The sequence below is a fragment of the Mobula hypostoma genome, chromosome 8 (genome assembly GCF_963921235.1).
Source record: "Mobula hypostoma chromosome 8, sMobHyp1.1, whole genome shotgun sequence".
Taxonomy (NCBI): domain Eukaryota; kingdom Metazoa; phylum Chordata; class Chondrichthyes; order Myliobatiformes; family Myliobatidae; genus Mobula; species Mobula hypostoma.
In genome coordinates this window covers 544,402-558,720 of record NC_086104.1, presented here as the reverse complement: position 1 = coordinate 558,720, position 14,319 = coordinate 544,402, and the positions used below count along the sequence as shown (strand labels likewise).

Genomic DNA, 14,319 nt, shown 5'->3' with positions numbered 1-14,319 from the left:
CGACCTGCACTCGGCCTATTACCCTCCATTCCTTTCCTATCCATATATCTATCCAATTTACCTTTAAACGACAACATCGAACCTGCCTCTACCAGAAGCTCGTTCCACACAGCTACCACTCTCTGAGTAAAGAAGTTCCCCCTCATGTTACCCCTAAACTTTTGCCCTTTAACTTTCAACTCCTGTCCTGTTGTTTGAATCTCCCCCACTCTCAATGGAAAAAGCCTATCCACGTTAACTCTTATCTATCCCCCTCAATTTTAAATAACTCTATCAAGTCCCCTCTCAACCTTCTACGTTCCAAACAATAAAGACCCAACTTGTTCAACCTTTCTCTGTAACCTAGGAGATAAAACCCAGGTAACATTCTAGTAAATCTTCTCTGTACTCTCTCAATTTTGTTGCCATCTTTCCTATAATTCGGTGACCAGAACTGTACACAATACTCCAAATTTGGCCTTACCAATGCCTTGTACAATTTCAATATTACATCCCAACTCCTATACTCAATGCTCTGATTTATAAAGATCAGCATACCAAAAGCTTTCTTCACCACCCTATCCACATGAGATTCCACCTTCAGGGAACTATGCACCATTATTCCTAGATTTCTCTGTTCTACTGCATTCTTCAATGCCCTACCATTTACCATGTATGTCCTATTTTGATTAGTCCTACCAAAAAGTAGCACCTCATATTTATCAGCATTAAACTCCATCTGCCATCTTTCAGCCCACTCTTCTAACTGGCCTAAATCTCTCTGCAAGCTTTGAAAACCTACTTCATTATCCACAACTCCACCTATCTTAGTATCATCTGCATACTTACTCATCCAATTTACCACCCCATCATCCAGATGATTAATATATATGACAAACAACATTGGACCCAGTACAGATCGCTGAGGCACACCACTAGTCACCAGCCTCTAATCTGACAAACAGTTATCCACCATTACTCTCAGGCATCTCCCATCCAGCCACTGCTGAATCCATTTTACTACTTCAATATTAATTCCTAACAATTGAACCTTCCTAACTAACCTTCTATGTGGAACCTTGTCAAAGGCCTTACTGAAGTCCACATAGACAACATCCACCGCTTTACCCTCATCAACTTTCCGAGTAACCTCTTCAAAAAATTCAATAAGGTTTGTCAAACATGACTTTCCACGCACAAATCCATGTTGACTGTTACTAATCAGACTCTGTCTATCCAAATACTTATATATACCATCTCTAAGAATACTTTCCATCAATTTACCCACCACTGACGTCAAACTCACAGGCCGATAATTGCTAGGTTTACTCTTAGAACTCTGTTTAAACGTGGCCCACTCCCTGTCAAACGTCGTCTCATCAAGGGAGAGAAGAGCGGCTGACAGACCAGCCTCTCGGGACAAGTAGGTCAGATCCCCAATAAGGTGGATATTGTCCTGGGACTGTGTACAACTGGTCAGGGCAGGCCACTTGCACCAGCACAGAGCCCAGACCATTGGCCATTGTCTGGGCAAAGATCTTGTACTCCGCACTGAGGAGAGAGACTGAGCGCCAATTCTTTAGGCAATGGAGATCACCCTTCTTTGGCAGCAGGGCTACAAATGTACTGCACCGAGAGGGGGCATCTCAGCTGTCCTTAGGTTTTCCCCCAAATCCCTGTGTAATCAGCCCCAACTGTCAACCCATCCAGCCCTGCCGACTTGCTTCTCTGCAGCTGGCTGAGGGGACCAGTCATCTCTAAAGATAGCGGAGCATAAGACCACAAGATATAGAAGCAGAATTAGGCCATTTGGCCCATCGAGACTGCTTTGCCATTTCAGCAAGGCTGATCCAATTTTTCTCTCAGCCTCAATCTCCTGCCTTCTCCCCGTATCCCTTCATGCTCTGACTAATCAAGAATCTATCAACCTCTGCCTTAAATACACATAAAGACTTGCCTGTAGAAAAGAGCTCTGATAAGGGTGTGGAGGTGAGCACAGCCCAGATGTCCCATGTCCTCCAACAAAACTCTAGGTGGCGTAGTGAGTCGTCAGCTCCAAGTTTGGATTTTACAGTACTGGGTGGTGGCTCTGATTCTTCAAAGATCATGCCATGCAAGTGCATGATCATGCATTTTCCAACATTCTATTTCATTTGCCACTTTCTTGCTCATTCTCCTAATCTGTCCAAGTCCTTCTGCATCCTACCTGTTTCCACAACACTACCTGCCTCTCCACCAATCTTCATATCATCTGCAAACTTGACAACAAAGCCATCTGTTCCATCATCTAAGTCATTTATATACAGCATAAAAAGAAGTGGTCCCAACACCAACCCCTGCAGAACACCACTAGTTACTGGCAGCCAACCGGATAAGGATCCTTTTATTCCCACTCTCTGCCTCCCACCAATCAGACAATACTCCAACCATGTTAACAACTTTCCTGTAACACCATGGGCTCTGAACTTGTTAAGCAGCCTCATGTGTGGCATCTTGTTAAGGGCCTTCTGAAAATATACAAATATACAACATCCACTTTATCTGTCCTACTTGTAATCTCCTTAAAGAATTTCAACAGGTTCGTCAGGCAGGATTTTCCCTTCAGGAAGACATGCTGACTTTGTCCTATCTTGCCCTGTGTCACCAAGTACTCCATAATTTCATCCTTGACAATTGACTCCAACTTCTTCCCAACCACTGTGGTCAGGCTAACCGGTCTATAATTTCATTTCTGCTGTCTTCCTCCTGTCTTAAAGAGTAGAGTGACATTTGCAATTTTTCCGTCCTCTGGCACCATGGCAGAGTCCAATGATTTTTGAAAGATCATTACTAATGCGTCCACAATCTCCACCACTATATCTTTCAGAGCCCCAGGGTGCAGTTCATCTGGGTGATTTGTGCACCTCTAGGTCTTTCAGCTTTTTGAGCACCTTCTCTCTTGTAATAGTAACCGCACCCACTTCTCTTCCTTCACACACAGCATCGTCTGGCACACTGCTCGTGTCTTCTACAGTGAAGATACCACAAAATACTCTTTTAGTTCATCTGCCATTTGCTTTCTTCCCCGTTTTTATTTCTCCTGCTTCATTTTCCAGTGGCCTATATCCACTCTCACATACATGAAAAAGCTTTTACTATCCACTGTGATATTATTGCTAGCTTGCTTTCATATTTCATGTTTTCCCTTCTAATGATTCTTTTAGTTGCTCTCTGTAGGCTTTTAAAAGCTTCCCAATAGTTTTTGCTTTGTTGTATGCCCCGACTTTTGTTTTTACATTAGCTTTGACGTCCCTTGTCAGCCACTGTTGTACTATTTTGGCATTTGATTATTTCTTTGTTCTCAGAATGCATCACCTTCGTCATTTTTCCCAGAAACTCATGCCATTGCTGCTCTGCTGTCATCCCTGCCAGCAGCTCCTTCCAATTTACTTTTGCCAACTCCTCTCTCATACCACAGTAATTTAATTTACTCCACTGAAATACTGCCACATCAGACTTTACTTTCTCCCTATCCGATTTCAAGTTGAACTCAGTCATATTGTGATCACTGGTTCCTACCGGTTCTTTCACTTAAGCTCCATAATCGCCTCCGGTTCATCACATAACAATCCAGTATAGCTGATCCCCTAGTAGGCTCAATGACAAACTGCTCCAAAAAACCATCTCATAGGCATTTAACAAACTCACTCTTGAGATCCATTACCAACCTGATTTTCCCAATCGACCCGCATGTGAAAGTCTCCCATGACTATCATAACATTTTTAATTGATCTTTAGAATATACTAGCAGAGTTGGTAAATGTTTTAGGCAGATAATTAGGGAGTATATGCAGGAGTATAGTCTTGGGTATTTGAGGATTAGCCTACTGTGGCCTGGCCTGGAGTTCCATGGTGGAAATTTCTGGGTGTAGAATAGATTTGATGTTTCTGAGGGATAGAGAGGGTACTGTGAGTGAGAGGGTGTCTGGTCATTTACAACAGCAGTATTTTTCCTTTGCTTATCTTTGCAGATGCTTCTAAAGTGGAAAAGTCAAAAGTTTTTAAGTTCCTCAGGGTCAATATCACAAATGACCTGACTAGGTCCAACCAATCAGAGTCCACTGCCAAGAAGGCCCACCAGCGCCTTTACTTCCTGAGAAAACTAAAGAAAATTGGCCTGTCCCCTAAAACCTTCACTAATTTTTTATAGATGTACCGTAGAAAGCATTCTTCTTGGGTGCATCACAACCTGGTATGGAAGTTGTCCTGTCCAAGACCGAAAGAAGCTGCAGAAGATCGTGAACACGGCACAGCACATCACACAAACCGATCTTCCGTCCTTGGACTCACTTTACACCGCACGCTGTCGGAGCAGTGCTGCCAGGATAATCAAGGACACGACCCACCCAACCAACACACTTTTCGTCCCTCTTCCCTCCGGGAGAAGGCTCAGGAGCTTGAAGCCTTGTACGGCCAGATTTGGGAACAGCTTCTTTCCAACTGTGATAAGACTGCTGAACGGATCCTGACCCTCCAAATACCTGGACCTGCCTCTCGGTTTTTTTGCACCACCTTACTTCCCATTTTTCTATTTTCTATTTATGATTTATAATTTAAATTTTTAATATTTACTAATTTTAATATTTTTAATATTTAATATTTGTAATCCAGGGAGTGGGAAGCGTAGAATCAAATATCACTGTGATGATTGTACGTTCTAGTATCAATTGTTTGGCAACAATAAAGTATAAAGTAAAGTAAAGACCCAGTTAGTAAGTGGGTGGGCTCTGGGATATTTCTTTCCTTGTTTGATGTTGAGCTGGGGAAAAGGTTGCCAATGGGTTGTCTGTCTATACAGCAGAATTTTTTGCCATTATCATGAGTCTGTCATAGGCTGAGCAAGCTTAGTCAAGCAGAGTCGTGATCTGCTTGGTACTGCAGTGGTTTGGAATTGAAGTGTCCAAGGAGACCTGATCTGTTGACGGAAGTGTACTATGATTTGGAGAGTGCGGGATTAGTAGAACGGTTTTTGGGATCCCTGCACATATGGGTGTACAGTATCGGGTAATGAAAGGGCAGATGTTACAGCAGAACTGGCACTTAATAAGTCAGAGATAGATCATATAGTCAATATAGGGAAGTATGAGCCGACTCTTGGCTGGGATTGGGAAATGGCAGAAACTGTGGGATGGGAGTGGGCCAGGGAGGTGGTATTGCAATTTGTTTCAGAGAAGCTCCTTTTTGGGAAGGAATAGGAAGGAAGATATGTGGTTGGTGAGATTGAGGTCAACATGGGTTTGCACTCTACTTTGACACTTGTTGGTAAACATGGAAACAGGTGGAGTGACTTTTGTAAGGTATCACAGATAGTGGAACATGTGATCATGGTGTGCCTCAGATACTCGTTATAGTGTAGGAAGCTGTTTTTGGGTAGACCTGGGGAGCCTAGGTTACAGGATATTGTGGCAAGCATTTGGTTCATAATGACAGATGAGGAAGCTCGTTAACTCAGCAACCGTTTTATTGTGATAGACACAAACAGACCGGGCACCATGACCCGGAAAGTGAACCCAACCAGTCTCACACAGACGGGGGAGGTGAGCATCACACACCCCGGTTACAGTTAGGGTGACCCGCAAATACACAAGTGAATAACTGTATAACCCAAGCTAAAATCTAACAATAAATGAATTGGAACATCCCACCACAATCCCAGACATCCCACCTCTCCTGGAAGTTCCGGGAGTCTCCCGCATATTGATGGCAGCTCCCTGACACCCGCGAATTATATACAATATCCCGGAAATTGAGTTTTTTGAGAGGGAGAGCGAGTATCCTGATTGATCTCTCTTTGTGATAAGTAGACCTATCAGTTTTCTCTGTGGGCGGGCTTTAGAGTCGACCCCTGTCTCTCCATCAGATCAGTTTCATGTCTTGCACCGCCATGGCAGAGTGTTTGAAGAAAATATATAAAACGCAATTCACCCCAGACTACACTAAAGTGAACCCCTGCCTAATAGGGGTCAAAAATAATGACAGTGTTGCTCGCTGCACTGTTTGCAACAGTGACTTTTCTATTGCCCAAATGACTGTAAAAGACATGTTGAGGTGAGTTTAACAGGTGTCATTCATTCATTCATTAGCATAGCTAACATTATTTAAACTAGCTGGCTAGCTGCTAAGGAGCTACTCTATTGATGTCCTACGTGATAAGGCCAAACTCCCTGTAGACGTGCTTAAAGTTGTAATAGAATAAAAAAACGACTCCATGATACAGGTAGCGGAGTCAAGGGATATGGGGAGAAGGTAGGAACTGGATACTGATTGTGGATGATCAGCCATTATCACAGTGAATGGCGGTGCTGGCTCAAAGGGCCAAATCGCCTACTCCTGCACCTATTGTCTATTGATAATGTACCGAAATAGCAAAAAACTATGCCTGCTGATCAACCAAGACAGCAGCAATTGTGAACATGGCACTGGAACCTGAGAGTTCAGAGGATCTGTACAGGTTCATCCTGACAGAAAGAAGGCCGTACAGAACTTTGGTTGATGAAAGCAACGATATCATGTGTGAGAAGGAATGTGCTATTTTAGCCAGGCACTAGAATGAAACACAGGATTAGGTAACAGTTGGATTTGTAGATAAGCCAGTGTGCAATGATGCCAAAGCTGAAAACATATTCAACTGCATTGCATCATCCATGCATGACAAAGGCCTTGAATGGTCTAATTGTGTAGGATTTAGCAGTGACAACTGCAATGTGATGATTGGCAAAAACAACTCTGTCTTATCAGGAGTGAAAGCACAGGCCCCTCATATTTACAGCGTTGGCTGTCCAAGTCACCTGGTGAACATTTGTGCCAAAACTGCTGCTAAGGAGATCTCAATGTCACCTGAAGAACTGCTCATTGACATCTACTACTACTTTGAGAAAAGTTCCAAACGAAGAGAAGACCTAAAACAATTTCAAGAGTTCTGCAGTGTTGCCCAGCACGGAGTACAAAAGCATTGTCCTACACACTGGCTTCCTTTAGGAAAAGGTTTGGACCATCTGCTCCACCAATGGCCAGCCTTTATTTCATATTTTGCGTCAAAGAGTGAGAATCAGAAGTCATCTCATATTCAGAAGAGGCTGAAAGACCCCCAAATGAAAATATACATGTGCTTTCTCCATAATGTCACACAATGTTTTGACAAATTCAATTTGATTTTTCAAAACAAGGCACCTATCCTCTTCAAGTTGGATCAGAGTCTAGAACAGCTCCTGCATGACATAGCAAGCAGATTTATTGAGCCAAAAGTATTGAGAGAACAGAACATTCAGGAGATGGATGTGAGCAACCCTGAAATTCACCGCCCAGATGAAGAGCTTTTTACTGGGTATCTGGCAAGGAAGCAGTTGCTAAGCGAGGAAGCACAAGAGATCCCCCCTTACAAGACAAAGCAGTTCTTCAAAGATGCCAGATAATTCTATGTCAGGTGCTTTCAAAAAATCTTGGAGAAGTTCCCAAAGAGAGACCAAATCTTGAAAGATCTGTCAGTGGTTAATACAAAGAGCCAAGATGAGGTGAATCCAGACCAGATTTTGACTTTGGCAGCGAGATTTCCAAATGTGATCAAGGCAGATGCAAGACTCCACTTGGAAGTCCTGGATTATGTCTCAATTAACCTTGAAGGACTGGTGCCAAACTACAAAAGTTTGCCAGTTGAGGAGTTCTGGGGGAAGCTGTCTAAAGTGAAATCTGTGATATATATATGTGTGTGTATAAATAGTTTCAATATGTGATCAAATAAATTGTTGTGTTTTTTCATATCAAATGTCCTGTTTACAGTCACCCTTGGAGGTTGACCGGGGGGGGGGGTGCTACCTCCCTGAAATGAGTTTTTGCAGGGTGGGATGTCTGCAATCCCCAAAAGCATTTTCACAGAATAATAAACCGAGCTGGTCGTTAGAGGTACAGGGGCGGCCTGTCCACCTCGCCGCTCCCCGGAGCGTCACCATATTCCGGCACCTAAAGCGGAGGGACGGCTCTGGCCAGCGGGGCCTCGGAGAACTTGTCAATGGAGAGTTGGGGAGGCCGGATCACTGCGGAGGGACAGATCTCGCCAGCGGGGCCTCGGAGAGCCTGTTGTGAAGAGTTGGGGAGGCAGGGTCACTGCGCTTCCCGCTCCCTACGGGTCGCCATGACCCCGCTCCAGGACGTCATCATTCGGCGTCGGGGTGCCGGTCGCCATCACCCCGCTCCAGGACGTCATCATTCGGCGTCGGGCGGCAATGGCGGCGGCCGCAGATCCCGGAGGCCCGAAGGTCGGCGCTGTCTGTCTGATCGTCCTCGGCATGGCGGGCTCCGGGAAAACCAGTTTCGTCCAGGTACCCAGGGGAAGGACAGGGACAGGGACTCGGGGAAAGCTGACTAGTTCGGGACTGCAGTGTCTAGGCTCGGCTGGGGGAGTTGAGCTTGCCTCGGCCCGGCCTGAGGTGATGGGAGCCGAGGCCGGGACGGGGACAGGGACGGTGGTGATGCGGAGGGGCGCTGTGAACAGCCGCGGTCCGTGACTGGGACCTCCTGATGTGATGATCTGGGTGGAGATGTAGGTGGTTTCTCGGTCGATCTGCAGCTGTAGGAAGCATGTCAGGACATAGTGTGATCGAGACCGGTTGCAGACACTGTTCGTTTTCCGCTGCTGTCTGTAAGGAGTTTTTCCACAGTCCAAAGACGTACCAGTTGGTAGATTAATTGGTTATTATAAATTGTCCTGTGATTACATTAGGGTTAAACGCGGGGGTGGGAGTGCTATTGCTGGACAGAGTAGATTGAAGGACTGGAAGGGTCAATTTGCTGTGTCTCAATAGACAAAGGACAGATCGAGTTATGCACCGCGGACCAGTTTAATATTGACAATATTCTTGCGGACCGGCCGACCCGGGGGGGGGGGTGGGTGGGTGTTAAACGCGATCGGAACATAGGTGATAAGTCAACTATACGTCACTTGTAAGAGGCTAATACACTCAATTTTGTTTCTAAAGGGGTTTAGCTAACGAATTTAATATTAAACACAGCGCATATTTTCCTCGCATGAATGTAGCAATAAGTCAATTATAACAGTGGTCCCAAACCTCTGGGCCGCGAAGAATGCAGCGGTACAGCGGTAGCCAGAACGCACCCAGCACATCTTTAAGAAAAAAGCTGAAATAAACAAGCTAATTGATTAGGTGCTGCCCAGCATGTAAATGTTGGCCCAGATCAGAGACGACGCAATCGGCAATCGCCTCTGATCTGGGCCGACATTTACGTGCTGGGCGGCACCTAATTAATTAGCTTGTTTATTTCGGCTTTTTTCTTAAAGATGTGCTGGGAGCGTTCCAGCCACCGCTGTATTCTTCGCGGCCCGGAGGCTGGGGACCACTGAATTATAAGTCACCTATAAGTCAATAGCATCATAACATTTTAAGTAACGTTTGGATGTTAAACACACAGCGCATTGAAGGGATTGAAGGCAGATAAATCCCCCGGACCAGATGGTCTGCATCCTAGAGTGCTTAAGGAAGTAGCCCAAGAAATAGTGGATGTATTAATGATAATTTTTCAAAACTCGTTAGATTCTGGACTAGTTCCTGCGGATTGGAGGGTGGCTAATGTAACTTCACTTTTTAAAAAAGGAGGGAGAGAGAAACCGGGGAATTATAGGCCGGTTAGCCTAACGTCAGTGGTGGGGAAACTGCTGGAGTCAGTTATCAAGGATGTGATAACAGCACATTTGGAAAGCGGTGAAATCATCGGACAAAGTCAGCATGGATTTGTGAAAGGAAAATCATGTCTGACGAATCTCGTAGAATTTTTTCAGGATGTAACTAGTAGAGTGGATAGGGGAGAACCAGTGGATGTGGTATATTTGGATTTTCAAAAGGCTTTTGACAAGGTCCCACACAGGAGATTAGTGTGCAAACTTAAAGCACACGGTATTGGGGGTAAGTTATTGGTGTGGGTGGAGAATTGGTTAGCAGACAGGAAGCAAAGAGTGGGAATAAACGGAACCTTTTCAGAATGGCAGGCGGTGACTAGTGGGGTACCGCAAGGCTCAGTGCTGGGACCCCAGTTGTTTACAATATATATTAATGACTTGGATGAGGGAATTAAATGCAGCATCTGCAAGTTTGCGGATGACACGAAGCTGGGTGGCAGTGTTAGCTGTGAGGAGGATGCTAAGAGGATGCAGGGTGACTTGGATAGGTTGGGTGAGTGGGCAAATTCATGGCAGATGCAATTTAATGTGGATAAATGTGAAGTTATCCACTTTGGTGGCAAAAATAGGAAAACAGATTATTATCTGAATAGTGGCCGATTAGGAAAAGGGGAGGTGCAACGAGACCTGGGTGTCATTATACACCAGTCATTGAAAGTGGGCATGCAGGTACAGCAGGCGGTGAAAAAGGCGAATGGTATGCTGGCATTTATAGCGATAGGATTCGAGTACAGGAGCAGGGAGGTACTACTGCAGTTGTACAAGGCCTTGGTGAGACCACACCTGGAGTATTGTGTGCAGTTTTGGTCCCCTAATCTGAGGAAAGATATTCTTGCCATAGAGGGAGTACAAAGAAGGTTCACCAGATTGATTCCTGGGATGGCAGGACTTTCATATGAAGAAAGACTGGATGAACTGGGCTTGTACTCGTTGGAATTTAGAAGATTGAGGGGGGATCTGATTGAAACGTATAAGATCCTAAAGGGATTGGACAGGCTAGATGCAGGAAGATTGTTCCCGATGTTGGGGAAGTCCAGAACGAGGGGCCACAGTTTGAGGATAGAGGGGAAGCCTTTTAGGACCGAGATTAGGAAAAACTTCTTCACACAGAGAGTGGTGAATCTGTGGAATTCTCTGCCACAGGAAACAGTTGAGGCCAGTTCATTGGCTATATTTAAGAGGGAGTTAGATATGGCCCGTGTGGCTACGGGGGTCAGGGGGTATGGAGGGAAGGCTGGGGCGGGGTTCTGAGTTGGATGATCAGCCATGATCATAATAAATGGCGGTGCAGGCTCGAAGGGCCGAATGGCCTACTCCTGCACCTATTTTCTATGTTTCTATGTTTCTATATAAAATTATTGCAACACACCAATATCGCTGAATCAGTGGGAGCCCTGGGCTTGTTTTCCTGCAACAAGACGGTCCCATCGAGGGGTGATGGGAGACAGCGATACTCGAAGGGGGTTCCTCATGTCCAGTCTATTCCGCAATTTAGTTTTCGTTGCATTCATTGCAGAAAACTCTGCTTCGCAGAAATATGTTAGAAATGGAAGCAACATTTTCAGTGCTTTCGTGGCTATCTCAGGATATTCAGCCTTGACTTTGATCCAGAATGCCGGCAGAGATGTTACGTCAAACATACTTTTCAGCCCACCGTCATTTGCAAGCTCGAGGAGTTGATCTTTTTCCCGCGCTGACATGGATGATTCACCGGGAACATTCACAAATGGGTCACGGACCCATTCCTTTGCACGTCTTGGGTCACTGATGACCTCGCGTGCGTTAGAATTCAACAGTGCGTGACAGGGAATGAGGAAAGATGCAGCTGACTCATATCGTTTCAAATCGCCAAATCATATTGTTTCCTCGCGGCCCAGTGGTTGGGGACCACTCTTAGCATGAAGAGAGACCAATCAGGATGCTCCCTCTCCCTCTCCCTCTCAAAAAATCTATTTCCGGGATATTGTATATAGTTTCCGGGCATCAGGGAGCCACTATCGATATGCGGGAGACTCCTGGAACTCCTGGGAGAGGTGGGATGTCTGAGGATGGACGGGGTGGTGCATGGAGGAAAGAGGGAGGGGCTAGGCAGTGAGGCGCAGAATGGGGAGGGGATGGGGTGGAGGATGGGGTGGGGCTGGAGGAGGGAAAAGTGAAGTGTGAAGTGCAGAGGGGATAGCCGCAGAGGATCGAGGGACTGGATTGAACATGGCCTTGGAGGAAGTGGGTGGGATGGGCAAATAGGGATTGAGGTGGTAGGGGAAAATGGGGATTGGGGATCGAGGTGGGGAATGGGGATTGAGGGAGTGATTAGGGATCGAGGGGGGATTGGGGGTCGAGGTGGGGATTGAGGGAGTGATTAGAGATCAAGGGGGGGATTGGAGGTCGAGGCAGGGATTGGGGGTCGAGGTGGGAATTGAGGATTGAGTGAGTGATTAGAGATCAAGGGATTGGGGATTGAAGGAGTGATTAGGGATGGAGGGGGGATTGGGGATCGAGGGGGGAGGGATTGGAGACACAGTGGTGGTTGTTGAACTGGACAGGTATGAACGAGCTCTGAACCACTCTGATTTCTTTCTGCTCCTCAGAGACTGACTGGTCATCTGCACACTAAAGGATCTCCTCCATATGTGATCAACCTGGACCCTGCAGTGCATGAGTTTCCTATCCCAGCTAATATCGGTGAGGACTTTGGTGTAGAGGTGCAGGGTGGGTGATGTTACAGCAGGATGGTGCAAGGTTCTGGCTGCTGGGAGCCACATTGTGATGCTACTTGTTTTTCAGATATTCGGGACACTGTGAACTACAGGGAGGTGATGAAGCAATATCCTTTGGTCGTGGAGACAGTGGTGCAATTGTGAGCAACAAACTGTAATAGTGTGTGTGCAAACCTAACACTATTATTCACAAGAAGAGAGGGAGGGACAAGAGGTGACTTGTAGCCCTGTTGGCCTGAACTTTTGTCAAAATCCTGCAGTCCATTGTTAAGAACAAGGTAACAAATTGTGTGTTCTTGGAGAAAGTATGTGAAGTGGTAGATAAGAAGGAAGGGTATCTGTGTTTTCAGGGACAGTTTTATACTGTAAGAGTCTTGGGTTTGCACACACGTGTTGGAGGGGTGAAAGAAAATTTTCCCTCTGCAAGCCATGATAGCCTTCCTCGCTGTCCACTACACCGTCAATCTTGGTGTCATCCACAAAGTTGCTGATCCCGTTAACCACATTATCATGTAGATTGTTGATAGAGATGACAACGGACGGAACACTGATCCCTGCTTCACACCTCTAGTCACAGCTCTCCAGTCAGAGAGGCAACCCTCGGCTGTAATACCACTCTCTGGCTTCTCCCACAAAGCCAATATCTAATCCAGTTTACCGCCTCATCCTGAATGCTGAGCGACTGAACCTCCTTGACCAGCCTCCCATGCGGGACCTTGTCAAATGCCTTGCTAAGGTCCATGTAGATAACATCCACTGCCTTGCCTTCATCCACTTTCCTCTAACTTCCTGGAAAAGCTATAAGATTGGTTTGACACGACCTACCAAGCACGTGACGACAATCCTTAATCAGTCCATTTCTATCAAAATACTCATATATCCGGTCCCTTAGAATATCTTCCAATAACTTTCCTACAACTGATGTCAGGGCCCACCAGCCTCTAATTCCCTGGTTTACTTTCAGAGCCTTCCTTAAACAGCAGAACAACATCGGCTATCTTTCAATCCTCGAGCACCTCACCTGTTGTGAAGGATGATTTAAATATCTCGGCGAGGGACCCGGATATTTCTGCATTTTTCTCCAACAGGGTCCGAGAGAACACCTTGTCAGGCCCTGAGAATTTATCCACCCTGATGCGGTGTCATGACAAGATGCAGGAGCTTTAATACCAGTCTGGAACACAACCCTCATAGCCTAACTCTAAACTTGGCATGCTGGTGTATGTCCAATGCTTTCCGAACGAGCCCTTGGGAAGAGCCTGCACTCTGGCTCTGCCTGGGTTTGTGAATGTCCATGGGGCAGAGTCTGTACCTGCACTCTGGCCCTGCCTGGGTTGTGTCCATGGGGCAGAGCCTGTACCTGCACTCTGGGCCCTGCCTGGGTTGTGTCCATGGGGCAGAGCCTGCACCTGTACTCTGACCCTGCCTGCTGATTTCTTTCCCTGACCCAGTGCTTCAGATATGGACTTGGGCCCAATGGTGGTATCGTCACGTCTTTGAATTTGTTTGCGACGCGGTTTGATCAGGTGAGCTTCTGTATTTCATTCCTGCCTTCAGGAGTGGGGCAGAGGGATGGAGGGAGTGGGGAGGGAGACGGGATTGGAGGGAGTGGTGAGGGTGACAGGGGATTGGAGGGAGTGGGGAGGGGGACGGGATTGGAGGGAGTGGGGAGGGGGACGGGGGATTGGAGGGAGCGGCGGAGGGACGAAGGGAGTGGGGAGGGGAATGGGATTGGAGGGAGGGGCAGAGGGATGGAGGGAGTGGGGAGGGGGAGAGGGGATTGGACGGACGGGCGGAGCGACGAAGGGAGTGGGGCAGGAAGAGGTGAGGTCTGCGTGGGCATGTTGTCCGTCAGCTCTGGGGGTGGGTTGTTCACACTGTTTATTCCCTCCATCT

At 46.5% G+C, this 14,319-nt stretch overlaps 1 protein-coding gene across 2 annotated transcripts in view; it reads left to right on the top strand.

Annotated features, from left to right (window-relative positions):
- Nucleotides 1-8,215: 8,215 nt before the first annotated feature.
- Nucleotides 8,216-14,319, top strand: part of gpn1 (GPN-loop GTPase 1) — a 43,611-nt gene continuing 37,507 nt past the window's right edge. For both annotated transcript variants that reach the window (XM_063055365.1, XM_063055364.1), the window contains exons 1-4: nucleotides 8,216-8,333; nucleotides 12,295-12,388; nucleotides 12,491-12,534; nucleotides 13,887-13,949. In XM_063055365.1, the coding sequence (XP_062911435.1) occupies nucleotides 8,238-8,333; nucleotides 12,295-12,388; nucleotides 12,491-12,534; nucleotides 13,887-13,949 (297 nt within the window). In that variant the 5' untranslated portion in view covers nucleotides 8,216-8,237. The remainder of the gene's footprint in view (nucleotides 8,334-12,294; nucleotides 12,389-12,490; nucleotides 12,535-13,886; nucleotides 13,950-14,319) is intronic.